Here is an 18,221-nt window from a genome sequence, read left to right on the forward strand (position 1 = left end):
GTGTTTACAACTTTAGGCATATGTATTCTTTCTTCTGTTAGTGTATACAGTACAACATATAGCCAAACCCTTCCATATGTTTGTGTGTTTGTGCAGTTTAAAAAAGTTCTGGGGCCGTGTACTGTGCGTGTAATTCCACAGACGGCCCCATTATAGCCTATGAGCCTGTACACCTGGTAGTTTTCTTAAATGGATGTGTGAAAAAAGTTTGCAGTTGATCGCTTTTTTTTCTTTCTTTTTTTTTAGTCATTTGAGAACAAAAAAAACATATGTTAAATGCATGATAACGTACAGCTTTACTTTTTCTATTGACCATGATGTAAAAATAAAAAATATATGTTGAGCATATTTTTTTTTTTGTGTGGGACAGTAAAGCATGTTATGCTATACTTTTTTGTCCTGTAAAAAAAAAAAATGTACAGAAATATAAGGGAGGTCAAACATAGTCAAAGTATGCAGTTGTAAACCGCTTCGAACAATTCTGGTCTATGGGATCCGTCAAATGATATGTTTTAATGTTTTTTTGTATTAAAATGTACAGTGATATGAACAGTCCCTAACTTACATCAACCCGAAGAGTAAAGCCGCAAAGATGAGCCAGGAGAGATGATTGCACAAGGGGGAGGTCTAGCCCCATAGCGCCCCCTTGTGTATACTCCTGTAATGATCAGATTGTGTGTGCCGTCTTCAGGTGTAAAGTTGCCCCTACACACTGCGGCCACTCCTTGGTAACGGTATGTGTAGCTGAAGACTAGGCATACACTATAGCATATTATTCTCCATGTACCTATCTGTATCTGTTGGTACATTTGTCTTTCCCTTCACAGCACTACGTAAAAAACCATCAAGCAGAAGTGACCTCCCAACCGATGACGGGTAAAGAATGAGCAGTGCCAGTCCAGAAGTGTACAGCATGGGTGCTCAGCTGCTTTTAATAACAGTCCACTGACTTGGGTTTGACGTCAGGCCTAATGGACTTTCACCTAAGTCACGACAGATTAAGAGTGAGCGCATGGAGTTAAAACCGTACAACAGTGCAACACAAGATAGGTCTCCAGACGCATCAAACAAATACCACAGTGCTGTGCGAAATAGCTCCGCAGAAGCGCCAAATACCGCACTACAGGAAAAAATGGTTCCCCAGACAGTGCAGTACGAAATACATAGTAACATAGTGACTATAACATGTAATATTGTTACACTTAAAAAGGATGTCCAGGCCCCTCTTGTACTCTTTTAGTGAGTTCGCCATCACCACGTCCTCAAGTAGAGAGTTCCATAGTCTCACTGCTCTTACAGTAAAGAACCCCCTTCTGTTTCGGTGTAGAAACCTTCTTTCCTCTAGATGTAGAGGGCGCCCCCTTGTTACAGTCACATTCCTGGATATAAACAGATGATGGGAGAGATCTCTACAGTACCGTATATACCGGCGTATAAGGCGACGGGGCGTATAAGACGACCCCCCAACTGTCACCTTATACGCCGGTATTCAGTGGAGAAAAAAAAAAAAATTCATTACTCACCTGCCCCGGTGTTCTGTCGCGCTCCGGCAGGATGTCGCTCGCTCCGGCAGGCTGTCGCTCGCTCCTCGTCCCGGCGCAGCATAGCTTTCTGAATGCGGGGCTTGAAATCCCCGCTTCCAGAAAGCTAATACACACGCCGGCAGCCATGACAGCATTGAATGGCTGTGATTGGCTGAAGGCGCACGTGGCTTCAGCCAATCACACTATTCAATGATGTCATTGAATAGTGTGATTGGCTGAAGCCACGTGCGCTTTAGCCAATCACAGCCATTCAATGATGTCATGGCTGCCGGCGTGTGTATTAGCTTTCTGGAAGCGGGGATTTCAAGCCCCGCATTCAGAAAGCTATGCTGCGCCGGGACGAGGAGCGAGCGACAGCCTGCCGGAGCGAGCGACATCCTGCCGGAGCGCGACAGAACGCCGGGGCAGGTGAGTAATGAATTTTTTTTTTTTACACTTTTTTTTTTTTTGAATTACCGGCGTATAAGACGACCCCCGACTGCAGAGCAGATTTTTCGGGGTTCAAAAGTCGTCTTATACGCCGGTATATACGGTATATTGTCCCCTGATACATTTATACATAATTATTAGGTTACTCCTCAGCCGTCTTTTTTCCTAAACTGAAAAAACTCAATTTTGATTACCTCTCTGGGTATTGTAGTCCACCCATTCCGTTTATTACTTTAGTTGCCCGCCTTTGTACCCGCTCAAGCTCTGATATGTCCTTCTTGAGTACCGGTGCCCAAAACTGTCCACAATATTCCATGTGTGGTCTAACCAGTGGCTTGTACAGAGGAAGAACAATGTTCATGAAACATGCCAAGTACCACAGCGCAGAACAAAAAGTAATGTGAGGTGATGCTTTTCTGATGATCCGCTGTGGAAATCCCAGCGATGTTAGCAGTGATAGTTGTAGCATCGCTTGTAATTGCTGTTTTCGTGGGGGGAAAGAAAACAAGCAAAATGTCACTTCCCTTGCCTTTATCCTCACCCCAAGAAATGCGCCGAGCCGTACTTTTATGGTGACTGTGTACAGGTTGGCAGTACTTCTGCCGTGCCCCTGTCAGTTAAGCTGGGTTTCCATGCTGCATTGACCACATGCAGCCAAAAACCTGCCCACTCACAGTGGCCAATGACGGTAAAAGGGAAGTAGTTAAGGTTCCCATCCACAGGCCGGGTCTTGGCTGCATATGGTTCCCCCTGTCCCTTTGGTTACAGTGCCCGCTCCAGTAACTCCCCTGTCAGCCACAGCGGAGGATATTAGAGTTTCTTTCATTGTTATAAATGGGAGACATCGCACCTAGCTCGATGCTGATGCCGGGCCCATTAAAAACAATGCGCGGTGCAATGCGAGAGCACGCACAAGATAGAACGTGCCGCAATTTGTTTCCCGCATCACATCACGATGCCATGCGGGAAAATATCACTCATTTGTATGACCCTATTCAAAAGAATGGAGTTCATATTTCTGCGTCTCGCAACGCACAAATCTAGCACCATTTTATCGCCTGTCTGAAGCCGGCCTTACAGTCCCTTGTAAAATAAAAAATCAGCATTCCCCCTACCTTCAGCTCCTCAACTATACCCCTCCAACATCAAGTCCCATGGAAAACCTCTCTCCTCCTCCTTTCAGAAGATCTAATGTAGCGTGGCTATAAAAAGTCTACACACCCCTGATAAAACGCCAGCCATGTTTTGCCAAAACTCACATACTTTTGGCGGACTTGATGTATAGAGACCAAGGGGGAACTTTTTGGCCAAAATTCCAAAAGGTATTTTTGTCACAAAGCCAACACTGAGCATCACCAAAAGACTACAAGACTCGCAGTGAAGTTGGTGGGGCAGCATTATACTTTGGACTGTTTTTCTGCTGCTGGAACTGGGGCTTTAGTGAAGGTGGAGGGAATTATGAGCAGTTCTAAATATCAGCCCATGTTGGCACCAAACCTTCAGGCCTCAGGACTTGCTGCGCTGGCTGGTGGGTGGTCGTCACAATCCCTTCTCTAATTGGCTTCCATAGCGCCACTTACCCTTAGACAGCAACCCCTCCCCTAACCCGTGATTGTATCTTTAGCACTGCACAGGCTTACAGCGGCTTACAAACAGCTACAATAGAAGAAATAGTGTGGCGAGGGGTGCAACTATGACCCCTATAGCTCCGCCACTGTCTGTGCTGCCTCCTGCTGTGAGCCACAGTGTAACAGTTAGTGGAGGGGAAAAGGGGAACACATGGCAGCTCCTTCTCCTGGTCAGGACAGCAGGGGTCTATCCTCTGGTGGCTGAGGTCTGCATTCGAACCCCAATTTACCCGTTGAGTATACAGTGTTTTTTTTTTTACCCAACAAGTAGATGCTTCAGTGATGTAAGACATTTGTCAACCTGTGATATTAGAGGTCCTAAGTGATTGATAAGTATCCTCTTTTGGGTCAGTAGAGTCTCCACTATATGCTGTAGGGTCTTTTCCTGTGTTTGGTTTCCTTCACGGGAAAAAACATTTTTATAACACCGAATTTATATTTTTTTGAGAATACATAGAAAATCCTAAATTGGTATATAATGGAGATAATTTTCTGCATTTTCAGTGTACAGACGGCTGGATGGATCTGTAGAGTGTTGTGGTAACAACAGTCTTTCTGACATCTGCTTCTCCTACAGTGTTAATGGCTACAGTCGACAGGTAAACCGTTACTACAGGATCCAGTGATGTCCTCTACTTCTGTTTACAGAGCTTACTGAATTTTAGCCCCTTGGAGACTGGTCTGTTTTTGGTCTTAAAACATATTTTGGTTTGCAAGAAAGTTTCAAGAAGCAACCTAGATCTTCATCGACCGCTGTTTTGCTGCTGTTTAAACCCAGTTTCAGCTCTATTAGATTAGTTTTCCATGTAGATTTTTTTCTACTGTCCTGCTGCTTGCCCCAGTGGAGGGGCGTCCTAAGCCAGCCATTCTACCAATACTGGCCCGGACTTACTCTCCTATACTTCCCATGCTGCCTTGCATAGCCCTACTCCAATTAGCTGCAAGGCAGCATCTGAATGCCCGCCCCGCTATTACGTATAGTGACTAGCAGTGTCCCCATGTCCCTGTTACTAGAGAAGCCAAATGTCTAACAACAGGCAGTGGATAGCAAAAATGCTAGAAGGGAGACCGCTGGAGGCAGCCACTTCAAACTTCACTTTTAGGGATAAAACAAAAGCATCTTTAATGCAAGTATATTACAAGATTGATGATATGCACATAGACTGTTAGATGAGCAAACATTGTGTGAAAAGTTAGTGTCCATTTAGGGACAAAGAATTTTTTTTGCTTTTGTTTTTTCCTCGTTTAGGAGCCATAACTTTTTTATTTTTCTGTTGATATAGCTCTATGAGGGTCCACAGGCTCCCACCGGCCGATGGACAGAAAAATAAAAAAGTCATGGGGGTCAGGTATTTTATTTTTTCAAGCAGTACAGCATAAAAAAAAACCTCTATAAAGTTGGTATCACCATACTGACCCACAGAATAAAGAGAACATTTTCACTGCACAGTGAATGCTGTGAGAACCAACATTCACCCCCCCCCCCCCCCTCCCAAGAACAAAAAAAAGGCAAAATTGCTCCCTCCATTAATTTTACCAGGGCCTCATGCGGCTATGTTGCCACAACAATTATACCGTTATGGTTTTTTTGAATTTGGGGATTTAAAAATGAAGACCCAAAAATAAAAGAGCTTCAGCAGGAAGGGGTTAATCACTTTAGACGAATATTACAGATTATTGAAAAGGCTGTAGTATGTCAGCATATCTGTGCAAACAATATACATGCATATACAGTATATTCTGTGAGTGGAGTGTTATGTGCATGGTGTCATGACCTATGGTCTTTAATTTGTGATTTACAGCATGCTTGTCTGCCAGCGAGGAAAGCAATGCAGTCAAGCCATGAATGTCAGTCTAATGCGGAGTGTCAGAAGTCGGCTGCTAACAGCGTCTGCGCCGTTCCTTCCATAGAGAATCAGACTCGTCTGATCAGAGTAAAGCATCCTCCTCAGCTAGATATGCTATTTATTGGATATCCTGTACACCTGGAATACGGAGGTGAGAAAACGCAAAACTAAGGGTTAAAGAAAACCACTGGCAGAGGAACGTTGGCTCTCCAACCGGAAAATGCTAACCATCCATTCTCTCTTTCGTCTAACTGGAGACATTGGGCAAGAGTTGGGCTACCTTCATGGCATCATAGAGGCACTATAACCCTGCTCCGCCGAGTGTGCATGCTTATTTCTATGGGGGAAGAGCAAAAAGTACCTGTAAGACGCTTATCTCCTACAGGAACAAGTGATCGGGCATGTTGAAATCCAACTATGCCATCCCCTTTTCCCTCAGCAGCTGTTTTCGTGGACAGTTGAGGCCACCATATACATTAGATCATTTATCTAATGCGTATGGCCAATTTTAGTTAGTCACACACTAAAGAAAGGAGCACTTGAATGCCAAGAACTGCAGTGTGATAGTGCTGCTTCGGCACACAATGAATTTGCTCCTTTCTTGGCAAATTATTATTTTGGGCATTAGGCATCTGATGATGCGTTCTAAAAGAGGTTGTCCCACTTCTAGCTACTTTGCTGCAGAAAGCAGACAGCGCCATATATCGCGCAGTGGCCCATGCTGGTATTGCAGGCTGAGTTTTATTTACTTCAATAGGTCTAAGCCTGCAGTACAAACCTGGGCCACTGCACAATATACAAAGCTGTCTGCTTCCTGCAGCAAGACCGATAAAAGTGGGACAATCCTTTTAAATTGCACATAATTCAGAAAACCCTCTTTAACCCCTTCAACCTAAGTGATGTACATGTACGTCACAGAGGTATGGGGTATGTATGAAGTGGGCTCGGCTGTTTCTAATAGTTAAAACCTGCCACAAATAGCCACGGTTGGAGCTAGTCCTGATTGCGACTGTTTGACAGTTTACTTAAGCGGTTAGTGCTGACCGCAGCATGTAAACTGGCAGCTATAGGGGAGGGGGGTATCCTAACTTTGACTATCTGCGATCATGGGGTTCTGATGGTTATCATGGCAGCCCTGGGCTTAGTAAAGGCTGCTATGTATTTATCCATATAAAGCCCTTCTTCTGGCAGGGTTAAATATGGGAACGTGAAAAATATAATGTACTGCAGTGCTGAAGTATTGCAGTATATTATAGGAGCAATCAAATGATCGCTACTTCAAGTCCACTAAGAGGACTAGAAAAAATAATGCAAAATTTTAAGTAAAATAAAATTTGTAAACCTAAAGAATAAAAAATTTTGAAAATTCATAAAAAAAATTCTCATTTTTCCCAAAAACTATAAAACAAAAAGCATAAACATAATTGGTATCGCTGCTTCCGAAAAAGCCCAAACTATATAAATATCACAATATTTATGTCACGTTGGTGAATGCTATAAAAAATACATAACGTTAGGATTGCTCACCCCTTATTCCAATAAAAATCGAATAAAAAGCCACATGTGCCCAAAATTGGTAGCTATAAAAACTACAGCTCACCTTGTAAAGAACGAGCGCCACCGACAGAGACATAAAAATGTTATGGGACTCTGAAAATGACAATAAAAAACTTTTTTTTTTTTAATAATAGAGCTTTTTTTTAAGTAGTAAAACATGAAAAAAATGTCTGGACATCGTACTGGTACTGATGCATACAGTGAAAGTAACATGCCTGTTCTACCGCACCTTAAACATCACAAAAGCAAAACCCTCTGAAAAATGGCGCATTTGCATTTTTTCCATTTCACCCCACTTAAAAATGTTTTAAAGCTTTCCAATACATCATATGGTGGATTATATGGTACCTACAATGCAACTCGTTCTGCAAGAAACAACGTGCAAAAATGCTACTTGTCCTCGTAAAGCTATGCTGATAGAAAATTTTAAGAAAAACTTATAATTCTTGGAACCGGGGATATAAAAAGCGAAAACTGTTTGATTGTTAAAGGGTTAAGATTGTTCTACATGAAGTAGATTCTTGTTTCACACGGAAACCCTATACTGCATACACTATTTATAAGTTTAGCAGTCTATGCCCTCTTTTACTATGTTGGTGTCTAAGTGTCGGTGTGAGGCAAGGGGCCGGCGATATTTCGGGTTAGTTTCGTGGCCAGATGTCTTTCCATGTAATATCCGAATAATCTGTCTTATATTTGTTATCTCCGTAGTTACAGTGCTATACTTGTATAATGGACGTGCTGCTAGAAGTTAATGATGAGCACCTTTCTGTTCACAGTGAGCCTGAGCAGCTTCATTCCTCGATACAAGTTTCTGAGCGTCGACCTTCCGGTGGTCATAGAGACCTTCTGCAAGTATCCTTTCAAGCGGTCTCTTCAGAACCAAGCCGAGGATTTGATTGCTAAGTCTGATGATTCAGTTTTGGGTCCTTCTTATACTTTTGGATTGGGTCAATTGGGTTTTAAAATTTTGCTAATTTGTCACGGCGGTGGTTCTTCATTGACATATTTTATAGCACTAGAGGGCTGGCCAGTAAATTTGCTCTTATATTGTACATTTTTGTAAAAAGTTGCTTTGTGAGAACATTTTACATGTAGCTGCGATGTTACCCCTCCCAACCCACATCACAGGCCTCTCACTAGCCAAGCCAGAAAGCTACTGCACACTGATGAGGGGCAAACCCCCCGAAACAGCTGTCTGTGTATGGATTCTGGCTTGGCTTTCAATTCCCAATCATTGATCTACGGACCTGTATAAAGGGTCAAGCATTGGTTTAGGTGGCACTGCTGAGATATTGTTCCATCTTCCTTATTTGCATAAAAGCCCATAAATACTTCATTCCTAACCATAAGGGTACGTTCACACATATTAGAAAATTACATCAAAATGCATATCAAAACTGATCAAAAAATGCTTTAAAAGCCTTCAGTGTGGATTTGATGTGGAATCGGCAATGACTTAACCCCTTCAATTGAAAGGGTGAAATCTGCTGTGGATTCACATCAAAAACTGTCAAATTTTGCACCAATGGTGTGGATTTTTACGTGTTTTTTTTTTTTTTTTTTGCATGGAGTTTTGGTACAGATTTTTTTAGATTCGGATGTGCCATTTTTGGCTGTCTGTTTACGTATAGGAAGAGACCTGTCGCTCTAGCTAGTCTGGGCTAAAATATGCCAGTGGTGCACCGCTCCTTTGACCCTTTATACTGTTCTTAGCACATTTTAAACCTCTTTAACACCACAGGGCGTACAATTTTCATACTGGGTGTCCCATAGCAGCAGGGCGAGGTGAAGGGAAGGCTGTTAGATTGGGAGTGACTGGTACCCAACTTTTCGAGACACCAGATAAGCGATCATGAGCCACAGTCATCCGCCTGGCCCTGCACTGTAAACCAATTTGTCCTTCACTGGACAAGAGGAGAAAGGGGAAGGGACGGTACCGATCGTTCCCACCTCTGGTCCTCAAACACTCTGCAGTATTACAAGATGGCGGTCGTTAGAATACAGGCTGATTTGTATCCAGCTTTCTCAGGCTCCTGCACGCATGTGAAGCAAAAGTTTAAATCGCCCACCTGATCCATTCTAACACACTCCAGAGCTCTACAATATGCATACAAAACACTGCCACCACCAATTTTGTAACAGTAAATCAGAACCCGATTTATGAATTATTAATCTTTAGAATATGGTTTCATGTTAACACAGACGAGGCTTACTAATTAATTACAGCTCTCAGCTGTCATTTAATAGCTGAGTGCTGCCTCTGATTTGTCACAGTGCTCAGCCAATCAGAGGCAGCCCTTTCAGTAGCGGGGGATTTTAAATCCCCGACTGCTGAAAGCACTTCAGAGCAGTGCAGGGAGAAGACCCGGGTGAGTCCCAGCAGCTGCAGAGAGGTGAATTTATATATTTTTTAAATTTTTTTACACATTTTAGGGATAATTTTTCAGGGAAGGGCTTATATTTAAAGCCCTTCCCCAAAAATCACTGCAAGGCTTGCTATCAGACCATTGCTTTCAGTGGAGCCGGCTGTAGCGCCAGCTCCATTGAATTCAATGGGAGAACATCGCGCTGCTATGCCACAGCTGTGTCAGAAGATCGCGATCTTCACTGTATGTTCTCAATGGGGTCGGTGCTGCTGCCACCGGCCCCATTGGGCACAAGGTGAAACCCCTGGATGTGACAGCATCCAGGGGTTTCACATCCAAAAAAGACGGATGCCGCAGTTACTTGCGTTTTAAAATCCGCTGCCCTATATTTACCGCTGCTCATTTTTGCGCGCAGGTAAATATCGGGCATATGACCGCTGCCATTGAAAACATTGGTTCTTAATAGATGCGGATCGCAAACGCAAGTAACGTGCACATAAAAACGCCCGTCTGACTGAGCCCTAATAAAGGAAGTTATGTGTTTTTGTTTTTTGTTAATTATTTATTTTTGGAATGTCGCAGTGTTTCAGAATAAGGCCCAATGTCTACGAGCAGATTTTAATTTGCAAAATAATTTTACATGTATAAAGAATCTACTGCATGAAGAGCTTGAACTAGGGAAGCAATTTACAGACACACAACGACGTGATGTGCGTAACCAGGAGCAAACCTATAGCGGGTGCAGAGGATGCGGTCGCACCCAGACCCTTAAAGAGATTGTCACCTACTTTTAGCCCTATGAGTAAGGCCTCATATCCATGGGCGGATTTGATTTGCAGAATTTGCGATCGACTCACACGCGGATGATCTAAAGTTCAAGCCGCTCAAAGGGAAACATGGGCATCTGCACTTCAATTTATACATGCGGGATTGTTTTTCGGATTCCGCATGGAGAAAACAAAGCACAGCATGGCCCATTTTAGTGCGGATTCCATGTGGGTGGCTTCCACTTAAGTTAATGAGAGCTGTCCGATTCCGCAGGAAAGCAGAAGTTTAAAAAACAAAAACCGTACTGCGCATGTGCACCAGCCAGCACTGCCGCACACATCTGCAGTACAGAAAAAAGAAGACACGGACGGGTATCCAGGGTTGCCGGCCGCAGGCAGTGTCGGGTTCTGCTGCAAGCTCATGGATGTGAAATCCGACCCGCCTGTGGACATGAGGTCTAATACCTACATCCCTGTAATGAGTGTAGTTCCCTAATCCTGATGATAAGTAATCCGTATCCCACTCTCAGAGAACTCCTTTAAAGGGGTTGTCCCGCTCTGAAACGGGTTTTTTTTTAACACCCCCCCCCCCCCCCCGTTCGGCGCGAGACAACCCTGATGCAGGGGTTAAAAAAACAACCCGCACAGCGCTTACCTGAATCCCGGCGGTCCGGCGTCTTCATACTTACCTGCTGAAGATGGCCGCCGGGATCCTCTGTCTCCGTGGACCGCAGGGCTTCTGTGCGGTCCATTGCCGATTCCAGCCTCCTGATTGGCTGGAATCGGCACGTGACGGGGCGGAGCTACACGGAGCCGGCATTCTACACGAGCGGCCCCATAGAAGACTGCAGAAGACCCGGACTGCGCAAGCGCGGCTAATTTGGCCATCGGAGGGCGAAAATTAGTCGGCTCCATGGGAACGAGGACGCCAGCAACGGAGCAGGTAAGTATAAAACTTTTTATAACTTCTGTATGGCTCATAATTAATGCACAATGTACATTACAAAGTGCATTATTATGGCCATACAGAAGTGTATAGACCCACTTGCTGCCGCGGGACAACCCCTTTAAGCTATCGTTGGGATATTTTCTCCTTAATTGCACTTCAGATATGTGATCTCCCTCTCGGGGGCGCTGGCCGTAATCAATGCTGTTCCCTGCTTTGCACTGGATGGACAGTGGATACTGAACTCTTTCCTGGAAGCTACACTGAGTTCTCTTATAGTACAGAAGGAGAACAGAGAACTTTTGGGTTTCTTCATTCTTCTAGCCGGCAGTATTCTGTTAACTGCTAATGTGGCACTGGGACTTTGGATGGTGACCGCTCGGTAGCCCCGTGTCCTTATTGGCTACAAGCCTCTGGAACATCTACAGTGAATAATCATACTCGGTTTAAAAAGCTTGACCTTCATAAATCATGCACTATTCTTCTTCGTATTTTAATGTCACATATATGAGCAAAATAATCAGGAGACCGGGTCTCCGAACAGAATCATGTAGACCGCGCGGCTCAGTGACCGGTGAGGAGCTTCGCTTTTATGGTGTTCTGGGACTATACGTAACAATGTGATTGACCAGAGGCTGGTGGATGGGATGGAGACATTGATAGACAATGTAATATTGTACAGCACAAAGTCCAAAGGAATAGCTCTTCATGACCAATACCGCCATAACGACTAGTGTCCGTCTTTGTCCCTATATTTGATTGTGAACGTGGCTTCATTGCTGAGAGCACCCGAGATATTTTCTCACGGTAGTAATTGGCTTTTCTACTGTATGTATTGTTGCAGCGTTCATCCTAGAAGACCCTTTACTGTTAACGTGTCATAAAAGGCTCGGACCATGCTAATATTATGCAATCTAGGTTGGGTGTCGTTTTAGGTAGAATTCCACTTTTTGTAACATTTTCCAGTTTAAAGCCATATTCACACACTGCAGATTTGGTGCAATATTTACATGCAGGAGCAGATCCAACCCAGAAGTCCTTCCTCTCTATGTTTTTCCCGTTTGGGTTAATAAAAGGCATGCAAATATTGCACCAAATCTGCACCGGGAGATACTTCTGCGTTTTTACTGCACCCGAGTTGCTAAAGATATTTATGGGGCCCTGCTTTACCTCATCTTACTCCAATTTTCATACCATACAGTGGCACACAGTTGCCTGGCCTCAGTAGTACAGAGCCACCGGGACTTCATGTTCTTATTGAAATGTGATTTATAACCCCATGTAACTTAAGTGCAGATAATGACACAGATGCTGCTGGGCAGAAGTGAACATCTGTCCAAGCAACAAGGTTCAATTGGTCAGGGGTTTGAGCCACTCAGCTGCTATCAGATGGCTCCAAAAACCACCCAGAGCAGGGTAAGAGGTGAAGTAAACACAAATTTGGCAGGAAAGCTCTCAGCCAAGCAGGGGTCAAAAATGCAGTGCAGTGCTAATAGTTAAAATCTCATGCGTTTCGTACAGTGTCTCCATGTTTTTGTCTACCTCCTGTATGTGGACACAGTACATTGACATGTATTGAGTGTCCTATTTTTCTCGTCCTTGAAACGAATAGGAATAGGACATATGATGGGTTTTTTCACTCGGACCATGGGTTTGTGGGGGAAAAAAAGTTCAAGTGTACAGCCTCATAGCCTATAATGGGGCTGTGTACTGTCGGTTGTTTTAACGGCCCCATAAACACTAGTGTGGCAGAGGCCTTTGGGTCATTGGCAGCAATGGTAATTATGGCAAGGCTCTGACAAAACCATGTGTAATAATGTACAGTTTTTGCAACATCTTTGACTGTAGTAGTGGTGCGATCCCATGCTGCAATACTACCGGAATCTATATATTTAGTCTAACTATGTAAATATGAGCTACCATAATGCATTGCTCAACTTAAAGCCAGCAGATTTGAAATCAACTGGTATCAAATAAATAAAGTACATACAAATAGATTTCATGGTAAATGTTACAAAACCTTGCGATTTCTCCTTTATAAGGTGTGGCAGGGGGCAATAGAATTGGCTATTGAAAATTTCAAATGGTATAGCAAGAGTTAACAAGCAATACTTTATGAGCCAAATACTACTCAGACCTGAGGGTACGGCTGTCATCCTCAACAAAAATGAGTTGCTGTAGATATTGCATAGAAACCTGAATGCTACAAAGTAGCTGCAGTGGATGTTCGAGGATAGATCTATAGAACATCAGCTCATCACTTCACGTCTGGCTCTTGTACCGTCCAGTGATAACATTTTGCTTCATGTTTGCAGGCAGTTTCTGCAGGAAAAATCTAGTATTACATGGCACATATTTAGTCCTCCAGTTCAGCAGTGGCCTTTTGCTATGGTTCTTTCATCTGGCTTGTGGAGGGGGTCCGAAGACTGCAATCCCTTCAAAGGATTTTACTGTTGTCTTTTTATTTTCATTGATTTATTATAAAGTTATAGTAAAGCTGGTGAGACACATTAGATTAACGTTGACCAAACCTGTCAATTTCTATGGGATACCCAACTATCTAATGTATATGGGACCTCCCAACTTTTCCCCGATGGCAGATTTCAGGGGAGAGAAGGATTAAGATGTTGGATTTCAACATGCGTTGTCCCTTTTTACTTGGGGGAATAAGCCACCACCAGAGGAGTCTGGCAGCGACTTACCACTCTCTCCTTATTAAGAACACATGCATGCTCGGCCAAGCGTGTATACACTGAATGACCACTGTAAGAGACACCCACCTAGTAGTGTGTTGGACCTCCTTTGGCCTTCAGAACTGCAACAATTCCTTGTGGAATAGATTCTACTAGGTGTTAAAATCGTTCCACAGTAATATTGTCCCATGAGGACAGGAAGCTTTTAATAGTTTCAGTCCATTTAGATGGAGGAACTGACATGTTGACAGGAAGTGTTCATTGATTCCTGCTGCTTATATGGTGCAACAGAAATCTGGATTCATCTGACCAGACAATGTTTTACCACTCCTCAGTGATCCAATTTTTGCATTGTTTTGCCCACTGGAATCTTGTTTTTCTGTTTCTCTTAGACAGCAGTGACACTTGGACTGGTCATCTACTATTACAGCCTTGGTATACTCTCAACAAAACCTCACAAGATTGGCTGTTTTTGATACAAAAAAAAAAAACTGTCCCGGCCTAGTCTAGCACTCATGACCTGGCCTCATTTGAAGTTGCTCAGAATGCTCAACTTTTCCATTTAAATGTAGATTCACACTGAAACGGGTCCACAGCAAACTTATTCACTTGGTTTTATGCTGTAGTCAGGATCACATGCCTATTTGGCATTGAGGAAAGCTTCAATTGTAAAGAAGGACAGGTGTCGCTAATAAATTGGCCATTCAGTGTATTACGATGGGGTCAAGAAACATCATCCAACAGCTCTTTCAAAAGCAGCCTAACTTCTTTACTGAAGATGGACCTTAGTTGCAGTTCTGCGTAAGTACTTTTCAATGTATCTGGTTTTATGACAAAATTATTAAAGCAGAAAAGTAACGCTTTGCTCACATCGACGTTGGGGTTTCCAGTGCAATTTTCATTGCTCAGCTCCTTCCTTGAAACTGAGCAACGGAGATACTGGACCTGCTTCAGAAGGACTCTGTGGAGTATAATGGGATCTGGCTGACTTCAGGCATGCTGGATAAAATTTTCCCGGATGACGTAGCCCAGCATGCTGTGCTATTTAACACGCAATCTTTAACCAGATCTCCACAGATGTGAATGGGGCCTTACCGATATTTACAGAATTATAGGAGAGGTTTTCAGTTGAGATTTTGATTTAAAGTAGCATTCTTTGTGAGTGCTGACTAAATGAAGGCCTGTTAGCTGCAGAAACGTCAGTAAAGAGGAGTCCTTTTCAGTGCAACAGATTTTTTTAAGTCCTCCATAAAGTGTAAAACCTGCATTGTAAAATTACACCTTCATATTCTCTAATAGGTGGGCACATTGAAAATTGTGCCAGTGTAGCTGCTCTCCGGTGTGCCAGCTTTGTATTGCCCCCTTTTCTGTCCTATGTGTAGATGACACCTATGGATCAAGCACTTAAAACAGCCCTACTAGAATTCATATAAACATCTATAGAACGAGTAAAACTTTCTTTAATTAAGTTGTGAAAAATAAGCAATTAAAGAATATTTTCACTACGGTAAGTACCTTATTTTATCATGAATTTCATTCTCATCATGGGAATGGACGGCATCGATGCTTGTGGATCAAAATATTTTCTTATGAAAATTCTTGCCCATAACAACCAATCAGATTAAAGCTTTTTTTCTTCTAATGCAAGGTTGAAACCACAAAACTGAATTGGACTATGCTGATACTTTTTATTAAAAGTGTTTGTATGCACGAGGCCCATTATGTGTTTACATACAGTAAGAATTGTGAGTTCTTTTATTTAATGAGTGTTATATCCTGTAAGATTGGGGCTACATACGGACAATTGTTGCATGACTCGACTGGAATTACTGTCCCAAGTGACTTTAATCGTGAAAGGATTTGTGAAAATATTTGTAGAAAATAACATTTTTTATGAAAACTATAAATACATGTTAGTCTGCAGTCAAGTATAAATTATTGCACTTTTTCGAATTGCAGGCCAACCCCAACTTTCAGTGACGGGACAAATGTCTTAAGGGGAGATTTATCAAATTGTGCAGCAGAGAAGTAGAAAAACCATATATTAGCGCTAATGACTTACAATAGGACAACTCTGTGTGTTGTTACATTGGCCAATCTTCAGCAGAAACACAAAGAAACCACAGAGAATTTGCTGTGCCATGTAACCATGGCCCAATATTTTAACACTAGAGATGAGCGAACGTACTTGTTAAGGGCGATTTCGCAATCGAGCATCGCTATTTTCGAGTACCTGACTACTCGGGTGAAAAGATTCGGGGGTTGCAGAGGGGAGTGGGGGGGAGAGAGAGAGCTCCCCACTGCTCCCCCCCGCTCCACCACACTGCCCCCCGAATCTTTTCACCTGAGTAGTCAGTTACTCGAAAATAGTGATGCTCGATTGCGAAATCGCCCTTAACGAGTACGTTCGCTCATCTCTATTTAACACTCTTTTTCAGATGTGAGCCAGATTTGCGATAGTTTAGATAAATCTTCCCTTATGTGTAGCCTCAGACTAAACACAAACTGTAACAGATTGTATTCTGCACTTAGTATGGTGAATTTGTTTTATGATTGTTATGTAATTTTGTGGATTGTGGGGGTTGTAATGCCTTTCTTAAAAATAATCCTACCTCAGTTGTTCAAATTCCCCAATTTTACTGCTGTCTTTTGTTTCAATTTTGTAGTTAACGTTGAGGTTCTTAAACATCTTGTCTGATGGAATAAAAAGAAAGAAACAAGACAGTACAAGTCCTTGAGTTTTTTTTCTTTTACTTTTCTATAGTCACTCTAGAGGTTCCCATATACATTAGACCAAAATTGCTGAAAATAAACAATTTAAACCAAACCAATCTTTCGTCAGGTGGAGATTAACAACCAATGATTAATACAGCCAACCACTGACCGACGTCGTCTGAAATGAAGTTGACCATGTTTGAAATCTGGTAATAGGATGAAAGATCTTTCATCCGTTGGCCGGTGTCATTGAATATGTATTATTAGTTTGAACGACTGAGGGCAAAATAAGCCAAATCTGTCACCAGACGATCGTTTTGTTCAACCATCAATCTACTTCTATCTAACATGTAGGCCACCTTAAATCAAAAGTCACAGACTTTTTGTAGGCTGTGGGACACTTTCAAATATTACAGCATGCCTCCAAACTGTCCTGTTTTATGTGAGAGTCGCCCACAAACTAGACCTCAAAAGTAAGGTAAAGTCCCCTGGTGCTAGCACAGTCATGACTGACTCCTCGGGTGACGTCACATTGTGGCATCTTCTTGGCAGACTGTTTTTGCAGGATGGCTTGCCATTGCCTTCCCCAGAGACCTCAAAGAGGGTCTTTGTAAATTATTGTTTCTGGGATGTTTTGTGGGTGCTTCTAAGAAGGCAGGGGGCTCAGCAAAAAATGGATTCAAATGTTAGAAGATATAACATAGTGTACAGCTACAAGGAAAATAAAAGGGAAGTGCTATGACACTTTACCTTGTGTGCACTGCCATTAACATGGTTTTGACCCCGATACCAATTCTAGTATTTCTATGACTGCTTTTGTGCCACTAGGGCACCATAGAATTTGGAGCTGTCAGTAGCTGGGGAGCCACATGCATACCTGAATGCCTTATGTGTCTGCTGAGCACACTTGTCTGCATGCTGGATTGTAGTCCTAGCTATCCTTGAACCTAAATGACATGAAATCTCTTTGCCATTTATTGAGAAGTTTAGTAAACTGGAAATTACGAAGCTTAAAATGGCTAGAACTATAAGCCGCTATCCTATAGCCAAGAAATTATAAACCGATATTACAATCCAATTACAATTTGTGGATTAGCCCAAATGTCCCTTGGATGAAAGAAAACAAAAGTTAAAATCTATTGGAGCGCCTTCACGCATTTAAGCATTTCCAAACACTTGACACTGCCTCTTCTCTCCACAGCAATGCTTAGTCATCTTCTGTGAGGCAAACAAATGTGTACAATTCCCTCAAGTATAGAGAGATTATGGCTATGATTATCTCCATTATTAATTTCTAAATTTAGTCTTCATGGAGAAGTAGTTAGGAAATTTGAGGACAATATTTGACCTTCATATACCCGGATGCGATGCTTAGGAGCTAGAAATACAAGAGAATAAACTCCTGGCCTTCTCTTCAGTAGGACTTCCTCTAGGACCTTCATTTCCAGAAACTGTAGAATGCCATCTTCCAGGTTAGCATGCTTCACAGGATGATATTTAATCTGAGGTTACACTTTGCCAACTTAGGCTCATGAGGTATGAGAAGTAGGGCCTGCACTTGTATCTCCAAAGGAGACTGCAACCTTAGGGCTGAGCCTTACATGGCTCAGCCATCCCGACTGACTTTGTTAGAGGTTTTGGAGCCTCTTAATCCCTTTCACTGGACCTCGATCTGCTTCAGTTTGAATATCATAGATCTCGGAGGAGCTCTTCTACGTCTGGAGAG

At 42.7% G+C, this 18,221-nt stretch overlaps 1 protein-coding gene across 1 annotated transcript in view; it reads left to right on the plus strand.

The window, feature by feature from the left end:
• MBTPS2 (membrane bound transcription factor peptidase, site 2) overlaps window positions 1-16,129 on the plus strand; it is a 72,319-nt gene extending 56,190 nt beyond the window's left edge. Inside the window, exons 8-11 of the mRNA XM_066599794.1 lie at window positions 4,106-4,200; window positions 5,404-5,599; window positions 7,785-7,860; window positions 11,251-16,129. Of these exons, the coding sequence (XP_066455891.1) occupies window positions 4,106-4,200; window positions 5,404-5,599; window positions 7,785-7,860; window positions 11,251-11,473 (590 nt within the window). The 3' untranslated portion in view covers window positions 11,474-16,129. The remainder of the gene's footprint in view (window positions 1-4,105; window positions 4,201-5,403; window positions 5,600-7,784; window positions 7,861-11,250) is intronic.
• Window positions 16,130-18,221: the final 2,092 nt, after the last annotated feature.

Source organism: Eleutherodactylus coqui, chromosome 4 (assembly GCF_035609145.1).
Source record: "Eleutherodactylus coqui strain aEleCoq1 chromosome 4, aEleCoq1.hap1, whole genome shotgun sequence".
Lineage (NCBI taxonomy): Eukaryota > Metazoa > Chordata > Amphibia > Anura > Eleutherodactylidae > Eleutherodactylus > Eleutherodactylus coqui.